The sequence below is a fragment of the Chamaea fasciata genome, unplaced genomic scaffold (assembly GCF_029207755.1).
Source record: "Chamaea fasciata isolate MVZ Bird 193981 ecotype frontalis unplaced genomic scaffold, bChaFas1.0.hap1 SCAF_5, whole genome shotgun sequence".
In the NCBI taxonomy this organism is placed as follows: domain Eukaryota; kingdom Metazoa; phylum Chordata; class Aves; order Passeriformes; family Sylviidae; genus Chamaea; species Chamaea fasciata.
The window spans coordinates 15,088,783-15,104,523 of record NW_027094090.1 but is presented as its reverse complement, the minus strand read 5'-3'; the positions used below and the strand labels follow the sequence as shown (position 1 = coordinate 15,104,523).

Genomic DNA, 15,741 nt, shown 5'->3' with positions numbered 1-15,741 from the left:
CTCCCCGGAAGGGCGGCCCCATCGCGGTCGGCGCGGAGCCGGCATGGAGCGGGCCGAGGCCTACGGCTTCTCGGGGGCCATGAGCGGCTCCTTCCTGCTGTCCTGCCTGCTCTTCGCGGCCGTCAGCCGCCGGCAGCGCGGGCCCTACATGGACGAGGTGTTCCACGTCCCGCAGGCGCAGGCCTATTGCCACGGCCGCTTCCTGCAGGTCCGGGAGGGTCTCGCCCTTGCGGCAGCAGGACAGCGGCCGCTCGGGGTCGGGGGTGGCCGAAGGCGGGTTTGGTACCGGGTGGAGCAGCGGCGCGCCGGGCAGCGCGCACAGAGCTCAGAACCCTGAGGGCAGCAATGCCAGCAGCTGTCTGAGCGCCCGGACCGAGCGAAGGGACCGCGGCGGGGTGGTGGTGGCGCGGCTCGGGGCCCGGTGTGGGCAGCGGCTCCGTGACGCCGTGTGTGTCGCTTTGCAGTGGGACCCCATGATCACCACGCTGCCCGGCCTGTACCTGCTCTCCGTGGGAGTGGTGAAGCCCGCGGCGTGGCTCCTCGGGTGGACGGGAAGCGTGGTGTGCTCTGTGGGAATGCTCAGGTTTATCAACCTCCTCTTCAGTGCCGGGAACTTCTATTTACTGTATTTGCTTTTGTTCAAGATCCATCAGAAGAATAAGGTACGGTCAAAGTAAAATAATTTTATGCACTCGTACAAGCAATTTGATGGCTTAGGGTATGTTCTCTTCACTACATATGTGAGATGTTCTCAGTTTTATATAACTGCGAGTATCATCACCAGTTTGACAAAGAGGGCACATTTCTGTTCTCAAATTATTTTAATTTTTTTTTTCTCGTACAAGGTGCAGTCCTCTAAAAATTCATTCTTGCACATAAGTAGAAGGAGTCCTATTGAAATCAAAGTTACTAGATATGCAGACTTACTATCCAAAAATCTGAATGTTCTTGTAGTTGGCTTTGCTTAGGAGTCCTCACAAAACTTGAACAGAAGCTCCTTAGCTACTCTGTGAGCAGCCTGTGTCATGGGGATTTCTTCTTTTCAGCTGCAGGCATTTGGATTTGTCCTTGTTGAATTTCATTATATTTTTGTTACCCCATTCCTCCAGCCTGTGTGGGTCACTCTGGATCACACCTGTGCTCTTGAGCAGATTGGCTGGTCCTGCCCATACAGTATCAACTACAGACTTGGTGACAGCGCTGCTTTCTTGTCTTTGATAAAACCATTAAACAGGACAGGTCCCAGTGCCGATCCCTGTGGTACTTCGGTTGTTTCTGTCCTTTGGTAGAGTGTGACCAGTTCACCATCCAGCCAGTTTTTACCTGTCTAGCTGTCCACACATCCAGATCATTACAGTTCAGCTTGGATACGTGAATGCTGTATATTAAAAATTCTGGAGTATCCACCAACTGCAATAAATAAATAAATAAATGGTTTTAGTGGTTAATGGCCTATTAAAAATCCTTCACGTTAATAAAGTTACTTAGTTTGACTTAACCTTAAAACATTTTTTTCCTCTTCCCTGATAACTGAAGGATTCCTTTACTATAAAGAAAAATTCTTTTGGAGGAAACTCTTCATTTTTAAGTACATGATAAAACTGTACAGAATTAGATTAAGTAAATTGTTTCCACTCTTAATTTTATACTTGGAAGTGGAAACATAAATGTAAAAAAAAGATTTCATGACAGTAGGCTAAGCATGTAGTGATACTTGGCCATTTATTTGACCTCAGTGTTTTCTCAGTTCTTCTTGTGAGGTGATGAGTGGCTGTTCCACCCTGCACTACATTATTCAAAAACATCATGCAGCATTTTTTAGTGTTGTGGTTTGTGGTGGTGTCATGTAGTAAATGGAATAATTGGGAAGAGTTTTTAACTCTTTAGGCATGGTCTCCTACCTTCTTTAAAATTTCTGACTTATGGATTACAATGATTAAAATCAAAAAAAGCTGCATCAAAGATTAGAAGTTTGGAGTTGGCCTCTCTGTGGACTGAGTGCAAAAGAGGTGGTAGTAGAGGCACAGAATGGTGCTGTCTCATAGATAAACAGAATCTCATGATGAGATTGCAGGGGCATTAGCTGTTGATCTTATTTTCTTCTGCCCATTAGTGCAGCCTTTTTATCCAAGGTATTGGAGCAATTATACTCCCACCATGATTTTAATGCCACAAATATGTGCACACCTGACGTGAAAGAAGTTGGTGTATTTTTCGTTGCCATATTTTTAACTCACCTGCAGTGATGTTCTGTACTTTTCACTTGGATTTTAACATTGTGTAACTGTATTAATATAGCAGGAACTTAAGAAAAATGTAGCTTTTGTGCAATAATGGAAACAAAGAGCATAGGAGATGTTATATTGTTTTAATGGAATTCTCAAGAATTATACTAGTTTTCTTTTAATACACTAATATATTGGACATTGTCTAACCACATTTTTCTGCTTCTTCTTTAGGCTGTGTCTGGTTTCCAGAGAATCTTGTCGGCATTAACTCTTGCAATGTTTCCCACCCTTTATTTTTTTACATTCCTTTATTACACGGATCCAGGGTCAGTATTTTTTACTCTCTTTTCCTATTTAATGTGCCTTTATGGTAACCATAAAACTTCTGCTCTCCTTGGATTTTGTGGCTTCATGTTTCGTCAGACAAATATTGTGTGGACAGTTTTTTGTGCTGGAAATGTTGTTGCAGAGAAGCTAAATGAAGCCTGGAAGATTGAGTTGCAGAAAAAGAGAGATGAAAAGATTTCTTCCAGGAAAGGATCATTTTCAGATTTGACCAGAGTACTGAAGTTTCTTGTTGAATATCTCTTGTCACCTAAAAACTTAGTTACACTTACTGCTTTAACTTGGCCATACATCATATTAGTATCTCTCTTCTTTGTTTTTCTTTTTGTCAATGGTGGAATAGTTGTTGGTGATAGAAGTAGTCATGAAGCCTGTTTGCACTTTCCTCAGCTGTTCTATTTTCTGTCCTTTACTGTTTTTTTTTCATTCCCTCATTTATTGACTCCTACTAAAATCAGGAAATTCCTTTTGTCATTGCAAAAGCACCCTGTGCAGTATGGTTTAATCACTGTCATCTCTTTATTCCTTATCTGGAAATTTACCTATGTCCATAAGTATTTACTAGCAGATAACAGACATTATACATTTTATGTCTGGAGAAAAGTGTTCCAAAGACACGAGCTTGTAAAATACCTGTTAGTTCCATTATATATATTTGCTGGCTGGAGTTTTGCTGATACCCTAAAATCAAAATCGATATTCTGGATCCTAATGTATTTTGTATGTTTATTAGCAGTCACAATTCCTCAAAAATTGCTAGAATTTCGTTACTTTATTTTGCCATTCTTAATATATAGGCTCAATATTCCATTTCTGTCTCTATATAGACAACTTCTAGAGCTGGCTTTTTATATTTTAGTAAATGCTGTAACTTTTTATCTCTTTCTAAACAGAACATTCCAGTGGGAAAATAGTGATGAAGTACAGAGGTTTATGTGGTGATTTTTTTTTGATACTTTTATACCTGCAGGAAAACGCAGTTCTGTTTCAGGACTGGACTCTGAATGAAGCAATGTTTTGCATCATTTAAGGACTGTTTTCCCTAGTTGGAATTGTGAAGTAAGCTCTTTGCTTATATTGTTGCAGCCAAATGCAAGATCTGTTATGATGTGAAGATACTCCATATATTGAATTGATGAGAATTTTAAAATTCAGTATGAGGGGAAATGTGAGAACACCTTTCTGCAATTAATGTAAAATAAGAGAGATGTTTACTGTCATTTTTTGTGATAATAAAATACTGTATAACATGCCGTTGAAGGTATAACAGTTTATAAGTATGTTTCTTTTCTTTTACAAAAGAAGAATTTCAACCTGTTCAACCTTTTTGTTTATTTGTGTTTATTCCTCAGATCAGGCCATTTCCTTCTAGGTTTACTAGTGGTCAAAGTATAAACCACTACTTAAGTACAATGTTTTCAAAGCCTCCTGCATCTCGCTGAATTTTCATTACTTTTTTTGCCAGTAAATGCTTATACTAGTTTTGTAAGCAGAATGTAGGCTCTTAAATCATTAGAGCATTTTGAACACTTTATTTCAAACTGATATTCAGAAAACACAGCAGATGCTATGTGTGTGCACCTTCTTTGGAGGGATAAATGTTACTGTACAATAAAACATAAATGGCACTTGATAATGTGACTTGTTAGAGAGGGAGTAGTTTACAGACTGCAACGTGCAGTGGATTGCAGCCCTCTTAAAAAAATTGAGCTTTTATGTCCTGCGGTTCTGTGCGCACAGGTTTCTGCTGAAATTGGGTCTGAGTGCATTCCTGAGTTGCATTACGTGTTTCAAAGATCTTTGGTGTGTAATCTTCAAGAAGCACTAATGGCATTATTGAACTATTCTTTTAAGTATTTTTCATGTTTAATGGAATTTGAGTGTATATATTTTGTTAGTCAAAGGTAAAATGCAATGTATATAAATATATATGTATGTATATATATTTAAAAGCATCTAGTGTGCATTATCCTCTGAGTAAATGAAGGCTGTAATGGTTCCTGTCAGTAAATCACTTTATTAAGTCTCTAAACCTTTGATTGCTAAAGTATGTGGCAGGGGAGAGTGATGTCCAAAACTTCAGGTACTGTGTAGCTTGGAGCCATGTCTTGGCTCCAGTTCCTTCCCTGTACTAGCACTGTGATTGATGGGTGTGGTGAGTTCAGATTCTGATCCATGCCTTGGCAAACCTGTTCCTCCTAAGGAAACCCTCAAGCCACTTTCAATGAGTAGGTGTGTTTGTATTAAATTTAAGATATTTGCCAGGTCGCTTTTTGCTTCTTGGCCTTTTGCTAGCCTGGTAACTTGTTGTCAATGTGTACCATAGGGAAAGCCATTTTCAATCAGTCCCAATTTGCTTCTTCAAGTTGATGGGACAAGAGAAACCCGAAATGGAGTGCTTCTGAAGAATCCAGTGTGGTTCTGGCAGAGTCCAGAATGTTGTGTTGTGATTTCAGTATCACAGATTTGGGAGGGGAAGTCTTGTGTGCCTTCTGCTTCCAATTTTGTTTTTGTATGCCATGCCAATAAAATCATAAGCTAAAGAGTATTTGCCTGCTTTAGTGCAACTTCATTTGTGCCTTGAAATACTGAGTTGGAATGGTAACATGGAAAGGCATGGGGCTCTGTCTAGTATTCTGTGTTGTATCTTAGATCCAAGGGTTTTTTCTGGTTTTACGTAGGGGAGCAGGTGTTAATTCCTTTGAAAAAAAATTCCCTTGAAAAGATCCCTCTGTAGTCCACAGGTGTTTTATCCAGCATGTCTGTTTTTACTGGTTTCAAATGCCATCCATGATGAACTCTGGTGAGAGATTGTTCATGCTTCCTATTTTTAACAGAGGTAGCAGCTGTGTTTCAGGTGAAAAGAACCAGATTAAATATGTACAATTTTAAAACCTTTAAAACCTTTTTTTTTTTTGTGAAAAGTGAGTGCAAAAAGTCCACCAAAATTTAGAGCACAATACCTTTCTAATGAGCTCCACCCCAGGAGACACTGGAAAAATTACACAATAGGGATGTCTACCACCTGTTGGGGCTGTTTAACCAATACTATGAAATAGCATAATATTTTATAATGGAATTTATCATTATACTCACAGGTTTTAATCTAAAAGTACAATTATGCTTAGTATATTTTGCTCATTTGAAAGCAGGCTGAGTTGATAAAAGTTTGTTTAAAGAGGGAAGTTGATGAATTACTAAAGTATGAAAGGAGAATGTATTTGTAGAATAAAGCTACGTGTTCTCTTTTGCCTATGAGCCTGAGGGTGTTTGCGGGTAATACTGAATGCTAGCCAAGTCAGTCCAGAAATCAGAGGGGTTATATTTGTATCAGAATTGGTCATAAAGAAAGGTCTCCAAATACCATCAGTATTTCCTAGAACTTTGACAAATAGTGGTAGCACTGTTGAAATCCATTGAAAAGTGGATTTTAATATTTTGCCACTGAAATATTTCTGTTGTAGTTGTTTCTAATTTATTAGCTGTTTCCCTTAAAGACATGCAGAAAGGGCTGTATTTATCCTGCTTATCCTGCCAAGATCATCTAGATTCAATAGAACCATAATTACTTACTTTAGGTTAAATCTCTGCAGGTATCAATGAAATTTCTTACAACAGCTTAAAAATGTTAATTTCTTGTAAATTTTATTAGTTATCAATTTAGAATAAAATAACACTAATGTCTTGAAGTATTCAAAGTAAAACCAAAAATAGCACAGCTAACATTTCTATAACGGCTGCTGTGAAAAAAATGCTCAGTTTTAATTTTTCTTAGAAATAAGATGATTTTTCAGTAACTGTTGGGATAATAAAAATAGCTGAACAGTCACAGTATGGCTGAACTGTTTTGAAGTGGGGAAAAATACAAACAATTGGATATATTTTTTTCTTTTAGTTAAAAATATGTTGTTATTCAGCAAGATAGGAAGTTTGATACTCCTTTATGCTGTGAACTGCATTTCCTGCTATTTGTGAGCATTCTGTATGTCATTCCTTTTAACTTGGATAACACATGTTCATGTTCAAAATTAGCAAGAATTTTATAGCATAAGCAATGCTGAAATATTTTTTATCTGTTAATTTTCTAGAGGCTTGATAAATAAAATGGATTACTTCTCTTAGAAAGTAAGGAAAAAGTATTCTATATTGTCTGGGGGCAGTTGAATTTTGTCCTGTTGGTGCATCTTTGTTGGTTTTTGTTGTTCACAAGGTGGCAGTCCTGTGCTGTCTTGTTGAGGTGACCAAGTGCTTAGTGAAATGCTGCTTGAAATCATAATGTTGTTCCAGCAGCACTGTGATAATTAGAAAACTTGAAGTTCTCTCATGGCTGGTTGCTTGTTTTAGGAACTGATTTAGCTATAATATCCTTGTTAATTTTAAACACATATAGTACGTTAAGTTTTACTAGGACAAGATTTGTTAATCTTTAAAGTGTCTTTCCAGCATTTTTTTCCTGTTAGTGAAATTTTCATGTCTGCTCTAAGAGAACAAAATGACACTTGAAATCCTACTGTTGTAAAGATGTTGTCTTTAGCAAATTAGCAGATTTCCTTTGGGTGTTTTATTATTAAATTTCACAATATTCTCACTTTCTTTGCATATTCATTCTATTTGTTTCTGTCTAAGAAGAAAAAACCCTGAAGGACAAATTGAGAAAAGCAGAGTAATTATGCTTTTTAGACTGACACATAGTAATTTTCTAAAATATTCACTCTTATTTGGGTGATACATGTACAAACTGTAAATGCTCAAGTGTCCGTTGGCCCTATAGTAGTCAATACATGATCTTTTAAATGCATCATCTGGGTTTCATTTAATGAAAAATTGTAAAGCCCAGTCCACGAAAATGCTTCTAATTATCTCAAACTTTGTCTATATTCAGTATCCTAATTTTTTTCCCCTGAAAAACTTTGTTCTCCGTGCTTATCCCTTGTTAGATAAGACGTGCTTTTTATTTTCAATTCAGTGACATTTTTCTGTCACCTGAGGCATGTTTTTTAGAAAAACAGCCTTCTTAAAAGTATGCTTTAGATGATGCAGATAATTAGTTTTGCTAACAAACAACCTTTTGCAAACAAAAAGGATCTCTATGAGACAGAAATGCTAATCTTCCCAGCCATGTGTAGCTAAAATGTCCTTAATTTGCCAGTTTTTCTGCTTGATCTCAGAATATGCCCAGGACCTCATGCTGTTCCTTCAGCTTCACGGGTAGTTGGGATTCGAGGAGCAGGAAGCAAGAGTAGAAATATTTCTGCAGATCATTATCACTGCAGTGCTGCCACAGCTGGGAGTGTGCAAGGCTGCCAGGAGCAGGAGTGAGTGGATGCTTTTGGGGGTTAGAGGGCTCCACTGAATTTAGCACTGTCGCTGGCTAAAGTCCATGGTGATAGGGGAGAGCTGCTTGCCGTACACGGGTGGGAATGTCTTCTCCAGCTGCAAGGAGAATCTGCTTGTTGCTAGAGCTGCCCAGTTCTCTGGGAGGATGATCCTGCTGAAATCTGACAGTGAGCTGGTTTGGTGGAAGATGTTTTAGCACTTTGCTGTGCATTTGTAAATAAAAAGCTGTTCTTGCTGTGTTCAGGAAATGAGAGCTTACTTGAAAAACAGCTGTGTGTCACAAATAGGGAAGGAGTTACTTTCATTTTTATGGAATCACAGAATCATTAAGGTTGGACGAGACTCATAAGACCATTGAGTCCAGCTATCAACTCAGTACCATCTTTTTCATCACTAAACTGTGTCCCCAGCTGCCACATTCATGCACCTTTTGAACCCTTGGAGGGTGGTGATTCCACCACTTCCCTGGACAGCCTGTTTCAAAGCCTGACTACCCTTTACATGAAGAAATTTTTTGTAATACCCAATCTAAACTTAAGGCCATTTCATCTGGTCCTCTCACTAGTTACATGGGTGAAGAAATCAACCCTGACCTGCTGCAACCTTGTTTCAGAGACCACTTTCAGACACCCCCTTCAGACCTGTAAGTTTCATATATGTAAATCACATTTTCCTGCATTTTGCTGCAATTCCCCTTTGATTCCCATCGAATCTCAAGTCAAGCATTGTCTGGCTGATTTTCACATTGTCATTTGCCCGGATACTTTAGTAGGTTTATAATACAAAATTGATGTGTCTTAAAAAATAAACGTTGTTAAAGCAATGTTTCCCATGTGCTTTATACCCTGGTTTAAGTAGATATAAATTAATGTCCCATGCATTTAATTCAAATTGGCTTGAACTCCTATTAATAACAGCAGTCTATGTCTTTTCGAAGATGTAATTGCAGAAGTTCATGTCCTTAGATACATTCCCATCTTCTGTAATGAGATTACATTTTGACATTTTCATATCAACCCTCCTAAAACTATTGTCATAGAAATAATCTTGTGAAAATACCATGAAAAGGAATGGTGATTATCACTGGCAAGAGTCTAATTTAAGGGCACTACTAAAGACCTGCAAGTTTAGTACATGTAAATCATGCTGCATTTTCCCATGTTCCCATCAAACCTCAAAGCATTGCGTGGCTGAACTGAAATTTAAATGACAAGTTTCAAAAGAACAAAGGAAACACAGCTGGGAACATCACCGATTTCAGGGGTAGCACTTCACCCTCGGGGTCAGTGCTGATCAAATGCCACCACGTTGGTGTGTGGGAGTAAGCACAGCATGACCATAGTCCTGGTGAAGGGCAGCAAGGATGTTTTGTGTGCTGCGTGTGGGATTCCTTCCTTACTAGGGTGCTTTGTGTGTTCCTGGATAAGCACTGCATATTACCAATAGCATTATTTTACATTAGAGATAGTTGTGAAGGTGGGAATTCATGTGCGTGAATTGGAACCACCTTGTAGTGTGGGCTGCTGGCTAGAGCACTGCCTGTTCAGGCAGGGCATTCCTGAGCTGGGAAAGCCACATATCCAAGACTGAGGCCAGAATGACCAGTGTTTGAGTTGATTTTCCTGGCAACCACTCTGCTAGTTACATTTGAAAAGTTTCAGCCCAATCCAGTGTGCTGCTAACTTCCTTTAAAATCTCAAGAAGCCTTGTGGAATTACCTTCTCACTTCAGGTCCGGCCCCTGGAGAAAGAACCAGTAACACGTCAAAGGACAAGGAATTTATTCACTGTTTAGAGTTAAAACTTGTATGTATCCTTGCTAAAGATTTATCAGTGCACATTTGCTTCAATAACAGTGAATTTTGTTCCCTTGACTATTACTAGGATGGAATTTTCTGCCTTCTTTTTTGAAACAAGGAAGAAGAATAGTTTGCTTAAAACCAGAAAGAAATTAGGTGTATGGCAGTTTTCTTAAGTATTAAGAAAATATATTGGGGATTCTGGAAATAACTGTTGTCTGAGAGAAGTTTTAAGTTTGCCTTCAAGATAAATACTAGTAATTTCACTTCTCCCTCCTATACTGCTTATAAAATATATATTACTTAAATTTTGTGAGGGTGGAAGGGGGGTGGTAGCATTACAATGGCCTGGTCTGGCTGTTTGCCTGACAGGAGGCCACAAAATTTTATCTAAGAACTTCTACCAAGGAGGAAGTTACTTTCCACATTATGTAAGTGAATCCTGTAGAGTTTAATATTTTGAAGCTGAAATGGAGCTCATCTTTTGAAAACACACTATTTAAAGCAGTCAAGTAGTGATCAATTTGCCATTTCATTAGATGATCTTTTGCAGGGATTAATTACTTCTACTCTTAGGAACCTTTTCTCTCTAGTTATGATCTTTTTGCTACCTCTGTACAAAGACAATTGTCCCCATTTTCCTCTTCCACTTGTGCAGATACATATAATTTATGCTGGTATGTGCAGCTCACAACACAACAGCCTCTTAACCTACTGACCTAAAGAGAGACGACGATTTGTTTTCCTCCAGATTGTTTTCCCTAGCTTTATTTTCAGCACATAATGAAGATATGATTAATGTAATTGAAGACTTCACAAAACTTTTGAGATCTTCTGTTTCTGTAAGGAAGGAGTATCATCTACCTAGACCTGTGCACCCTGCTCTGTTTAGCTGAAACAAGGTCAGTGGCACCTTGTAAGCATGGATACTCATACTGTGAGGAGCATACTGGCTATCTTGTACATGAAACATCAATTTTTGACTTATAAAGTTAAGCTAATGGAAAAATCAGTCCAAAATAAATATATTAACAATTCCTGTAACAACTGCTTTCATCTTTATTAGTGAAGTGGCTGGTGATAGACGCAACATTGTCTATTGCTTGCTTTTCCTTGTTTATTACCATGTCAATAATAGTTAGGGCATGTGAAGTTTCATTTTGGCTGAGCAGTTTATGATTTGGCTGTTTCCTATAGAGCTCTTTGAAGTTAAATGCTTGTGGAGGCAAATGTAATTGGTTGATTACTGTCTTGCTCTCTAAAGCCAGGGCTAAGTCAACTAGCTTGCTGTTGTCTTGAGAAGTTGGCTATGTTTGCCTTGAGACAGTTTCTTTGTGGAGTTCAAGCACAGGAAATTTCCTTTTCTGTCGAATTAAAAAGAAAGGTATTCAGATTATGAGAATTCTGTAAGGAAGCCTGCTTTTCTTACCCTTACACTGACTAAACCAAATTTCATTTGCCCTGATGGGGCTCTATGTACTAATACATGGAATCACTCTGCTTAAGGGCTAGAGGACTTTAGGCCTTGTTCTAAACAACTATCAGATCAGCTAACTTTGCAGGAAGCCTTTGATTTTGAATGAAAACTCACCACCACCATCAATCGGTGGGCTCATTTCTCTTGCACTTTCAAATCCTAGCATTATAATTAAAACTTCTTTGTGAATAAAGAGTCTTTCTGGAAAACAATTGTCCATGGTACTAGCAATTAAGTCTTCTATAAACTTTAGCGTGCAATTCAAGCAAAGATCAGTTAAAATAAGTAATTTGTGACTGAATCTGAATCAAAGACGTTAACATCTGTGAAGATTCTACCTTGTTATTTAAGTCACACACAATAGAATACATGATGCTCTTGAGCTTTCCTGCCCATCCGTTTGTCAGAGAATAAGCAAGCAAAAAAAGCCTTTAAAGTCAGCCCTAACATCTAACTAACTGATAGTCTGCAGTTACTTGGCAAAAAACTAGCCTGTCAAAATCAGCTTGTAGTCTCTTTTGTAAAGAGCTTTAAAAGATTTCCAGGGGTTTTGCTGTGATGGATCTCATGATAAATGTTCTTCAGCCCTCTTTGTGTTTTCTTTCACAATGCAAGATCCTCTTCCCTTGATGTGGCTTTATTGCTTCTTGGATAAAAAAAAACTGGTTTGGAGGTCTGTTGTATTACATTAAAGAAGTGTTTATGCATTAATATGAGTTATACTTTGACCAAATGGATCTATACCCTGCAGTCAAAATGCAAACAACAGTGTGTATTGACAGAATATATTCCATGCTTTATTTTCTCATTAAATCTAGCACAAAGTAGACAGGATAATTTGGTATCAGACTTAGTCTTTCATACTCGTCTGCAAGTGTATAGATATTGACAATTTGTTTAGTCCTTTGAACATATACTTCCAAGGCAGAGTTGAAGAAGGTAATTACAATCCAAGTCTCTTTGCCATTACCCACACAATAATTTAATTGAAATTGTAGTACGTACAAGTTCATGAGATGGTTCTATTTTCATTTCAATACTGCATTCTCCAAGGACATTGGAGGATATAAATCAATAGGAACTGCACACTGACGAAATAATAACGCCCTCTGGAAGTGCTTCATCTGTGTGCTCTCAGTCTTACAACCTGAAAGAGCAGGCATAAAGACCTTACAGATTTTTGGATTTGTATATTCACTAGAATGTATAATGTTAAAAAGTAGAGTAAAACTCAGTGAAGTGACTACTTTTTGTTTTGTTTTGTGTTGTGTTTTGGTTTGGTTTGGTTTGTTGGTTTGGTTTTGGTTTTGGTTTTGGTTTTGGTTTTGTAAAACTACCACAATACAAGGAAATACAAAGCTGAAATGATTTCTTTTGACAGATTTTCTGTTGTCAGCTCATAAAAGGTAGAAAGCAGCTGTGCACCAAATCTGAAAAGGTAGATCTATTTGTTCATGTGCTCATCTGCATTTTTATAATTCTAAATACCTTTATTAATCTGATATTTTCCTTTGAACCTTCACTAGGACTTCTGTATTTTGATAACAAATAAAAGAAAAAACTGGAGGGTATTCCTGGTAAGATGCATGGAGAAAAAAGATGAAGGTAATGCTGTGTGCATTTGCAGGAAGCTTAGCTGGGAATAAATTCCACAGTAAGGACCCTTCAGCCTCCACTTTCATCCCTTTCTGGGGTGAGTGATCCCATTCCTCCCACCACAGGCTGTACCTCTCTTTGCTTGGCTGTTCTTTCTTTTGTGCTGGCCTCTCTTCTCCATGTAAGCATGTGCCACAAACTGTCCCCAGTTGTAGCTGGCTTTGTCCCAACCATCCCGGCGTGCTGAGACTGTTTCTTTATCTCATTCCTGCTGCTGAAAAACAAAACTCAATGTTCATTTGGGCAAAGATTTCAAGAGACGTAAATGTAGGCTGTACTTACCATCAGCTTCATCAGGATGACATCAAAAAGACTGGCCTGGGAAAAGGGAGTGTGTGATCATCCTACCTTGGCTATTGGAAACAAAATTTGCCATGTGAGAGTTTTGCTTGTCTTGATTTTCCTAGTAGGGCCTCTTCAGATGATTGATCATTTCTAGCTGGGGTGAGCTGACAGCCTTTTTGCCTTGTCCTGAGATAATGTAACAAAGCTCTGAGCTCAGCAGACTGTGTTGTGCCACCTTCAAGAAGCACTAAAGACAGCCATAAAATTGCGTGTCATTTGTTACCCTAGCCTGGCCTCCTCCTCTGAGATGTTGCAGCATCAGCATTTGCTCAGCCTGGGAATGGATGGTGAGACAGGTTCCCTGGTGACCCATTAGAGCTTGATGTCCTCTAAAATGCATGAGTGCAGCTGCTGATAGTGGTCACAAGTGGCACTCGTGAATGGCTTTTTTCCTTAATTTCCATCACTTTCTTCTTTTTGCATTTTGTATATGATATGTGACAGACTAGTGTAATTGTCTTTCCTCTTAGTGGATAAGGACATTTTTTTGATTTTTTGTATGTTGCCTTTATTTTCTCCCTGCGTCTCATGGCTTTTTACAAAGCTTTCTTTATAAGCAGATGATGAACTATTTACGTAGAATCAGTCTTGTCCTCTTGTTCTATACTTTATTTATTTTGTAATACTTAAAAATTGCTTTGGATAAATATATTTCCAATATATGTAACCCAACAAAAAATTACAGCCAGTGTTTATTGAAGGAAATTTATTGGAAAGTCTTCTTTCTTTGTAGCTATTTAACAAAATACAAGTCCTCATGGAAGGAAAAAACATTAGAAGAGTAATCTTTTATCATTCATTACAAAGAGATTTTGCTTTAAAATAAAGTTGTAAAAATTAACCTTTACATTTTGGCTTCAATCATAAAACACAGATTGGATTCATTGTCCTATTGGACAACAAGAGTCAATATACTCAAATTCCTACTGCTCCTATTAAGCCTTCCCTTTATTGTTAAATAAATCATTTGCAAATGAAACATAAATAAAAACATACTTCATAGAAAAGAAGAAGAGAAATGAGTGGATGAAGAAGAGAAACCTGAATACCATGTATTTATCAACAGCAATTTTTCAGTTTCCAGATTTCTAGTAAGATAGCTTCTTCCTTCTAAAGAGCTCCTTCACAGGAGTGAGCGGTGGTGCCATGATGGGGTTCAAGAATTCAAGACAACTATTGAAATACTTTCTGTATTTCTTAAAGAGCTGAGCTCCCATCAACTTTTGCTTTTCTGGCAGCATGTCCAATTTGCTCCTTTTCCTTCACGGAAACTTAAAATAATTGCTGACAGTTTTAAACCTGAGAGCAGGTAGGTGACCTATGGATGAAAGCCACAGTGCTGAGAGCTCATGATTCAAACAATGACGTTTTTTGTTCTTCATCTCACCTATTACTGTACAACATGGATAATGAGGAAAAAGCTGAGACCTTGGCACTGACTCTGTCATTTCAGTTTTTCAGTTCATTGCATACAGGGCTGTGTTGCTCTTAAATAGCCAGGATTTCTTGAGTGTCTTACTATTGGAAACTTACTGCATTTGATTTATAGCATTTCTGTAACACAAAGCATTCCTGCCTCAAAAAATAATAATCTTCTGTCCAAATGAAAATAAAATGCTGGTATGCTTGGAATTGGGTATCACCTAAGTAGAACATCCTGAAAGATGTTCCTTTATGAAGCTGTTGCTTGTTTCTTTTTTTTATTCCCCTCTCTTGGAGAGTATGAGATTTTCATTACAAAATTACAAGTGGCACATGTTGTAGTAAGTCATATCTGCACTACAAGAATCTATGCTAACCATAAACATAACCCAAGGCACATTAGTCAGCCATAAAGAATCACTTGTCAAATAAAGCCTGTCTGCAGGACGACAGAAAATGCTTACTGGAATTCAGTGAGTGTCAGGTGTGGTCCCTGCTGCCACTGCCACTGGTCCACCAAAGGCATGTTAATTAAACAAGATGCAAAGAAAATAAATCTGTCATGTTCTTGTGGTCAGAATCCAGGGAGAGGTAACAGATGATGACTTAAATGGTTTCTGAAAGCTTTGGTTTGTTTTTGTTTTTAAAGAAATTGTTCAGTAGATACCAGGCTCACTGAAATTGAATTGAAAGGGTACTTTAACTTTCTCCTTGTGTTTAGTTCCTCCTTTGATACTGCAGAGGCCCAGAAGATAATGGACTGCTGTGTATGTCTCAAATGCTGATAGCTGGTTGTGTGCTTATACTAGAAGATAAAGGACTAAATTATACCAGTTTCCATGATGAGTGTGCAATTTACGAATAAAACTCTGTATATTTTGCTGATCCTCTGACTTCTGTCATTTTTTTTTCAAGTGAGCATCTACTAATGTCAGGAGCTCCCTTCTCCTTAAGGATGGGATGTCACAGGATATTAGACATATCACTGTATCAGGAGCTCTTCCAAGTATATCCATCTCTCACAAATAAGCGACTATGCAGCTCAGGGGAAAAGAGATTTCTGATCCTGTTGGATTTCAAAAAAAGACTATATTCTTACTTGAATTTTGGTTACTAAAATCACTCAGATTTTG

General features: G+C 38.1%; 1 protein-coding gene across 3 annotated transcripts; it reads left to right on the top strand.

Moving 5' to 3' along the window:
* Positions 1 to 40: 40 nt before the first annotated feature.
* Positions 41 to 15,462, top strand: ALG10 (ALG10 alpha-1,2-glucosyltransferase). 3 transcript variants are annotated; one of them, XM_066182928.1, is made up of 5 exons: positions 44 to 208; positions 465 to 662; positions 2,460 to 2,554; positions 12,567 to 12,623; positions 15,330 to 15,462. In XM_066182928.1, the coding sequence occupies exons 1-4, from the start codon at positions 44 to 46 to the stop codon at positions 12,586 to 12,588; spliced, it is 480 nt and encodes a 159-aa protein (XP_066039025.1). In that variant the 3' UTR covers positions 12,589 to 12,623; positions 15,330 to 15,462. The 3 variants fall into 3 exon arrangements, with proteins under 3 accessions (XP_066039023.1, XP_066039025.1, XP_066039024.1); XM_066182927.1 differs by lacking the exons at positions 12,567 to 12,623; positions 15,330 to 15,462 and adding an exon at positions 3,544 to 5,121; XM_066182926.1 differs by lacking the exons at positions 12,567 to 12,623; positions 15,330 to 15,462 and having other exon boundaries at positions 41 to 208; positions 2,460 to 5,121.
* Positions 15,463 to 15,741: the final 279 nt, after the last annotated feature.

Excerpts from the sequence above, each read along its gene's own strand:
- ALG10 (XM_066182926.1), top strand. The coding sequence starts at position 44 with ATGGAGCGGGCCGAGGCCTACGGCTTCTCGGGGGCCATGAGCGGCTCC. Across the intron at positions 209-464 it reads GCCACGGCCGCTTCCTGCAG|TGGGACCCCATGATCACCAC; the intron begins GTCCGGGAGGGT and ends GTCGCTTTGCAG. Across the intron at positions 663-2,459 it reads AGATCCATCAGAAGAATAAG|GCTGTGTCTGGTTTCCAGAG; the intron begins GTACGGTCAAAG and ends CTTCTTCTTTAG.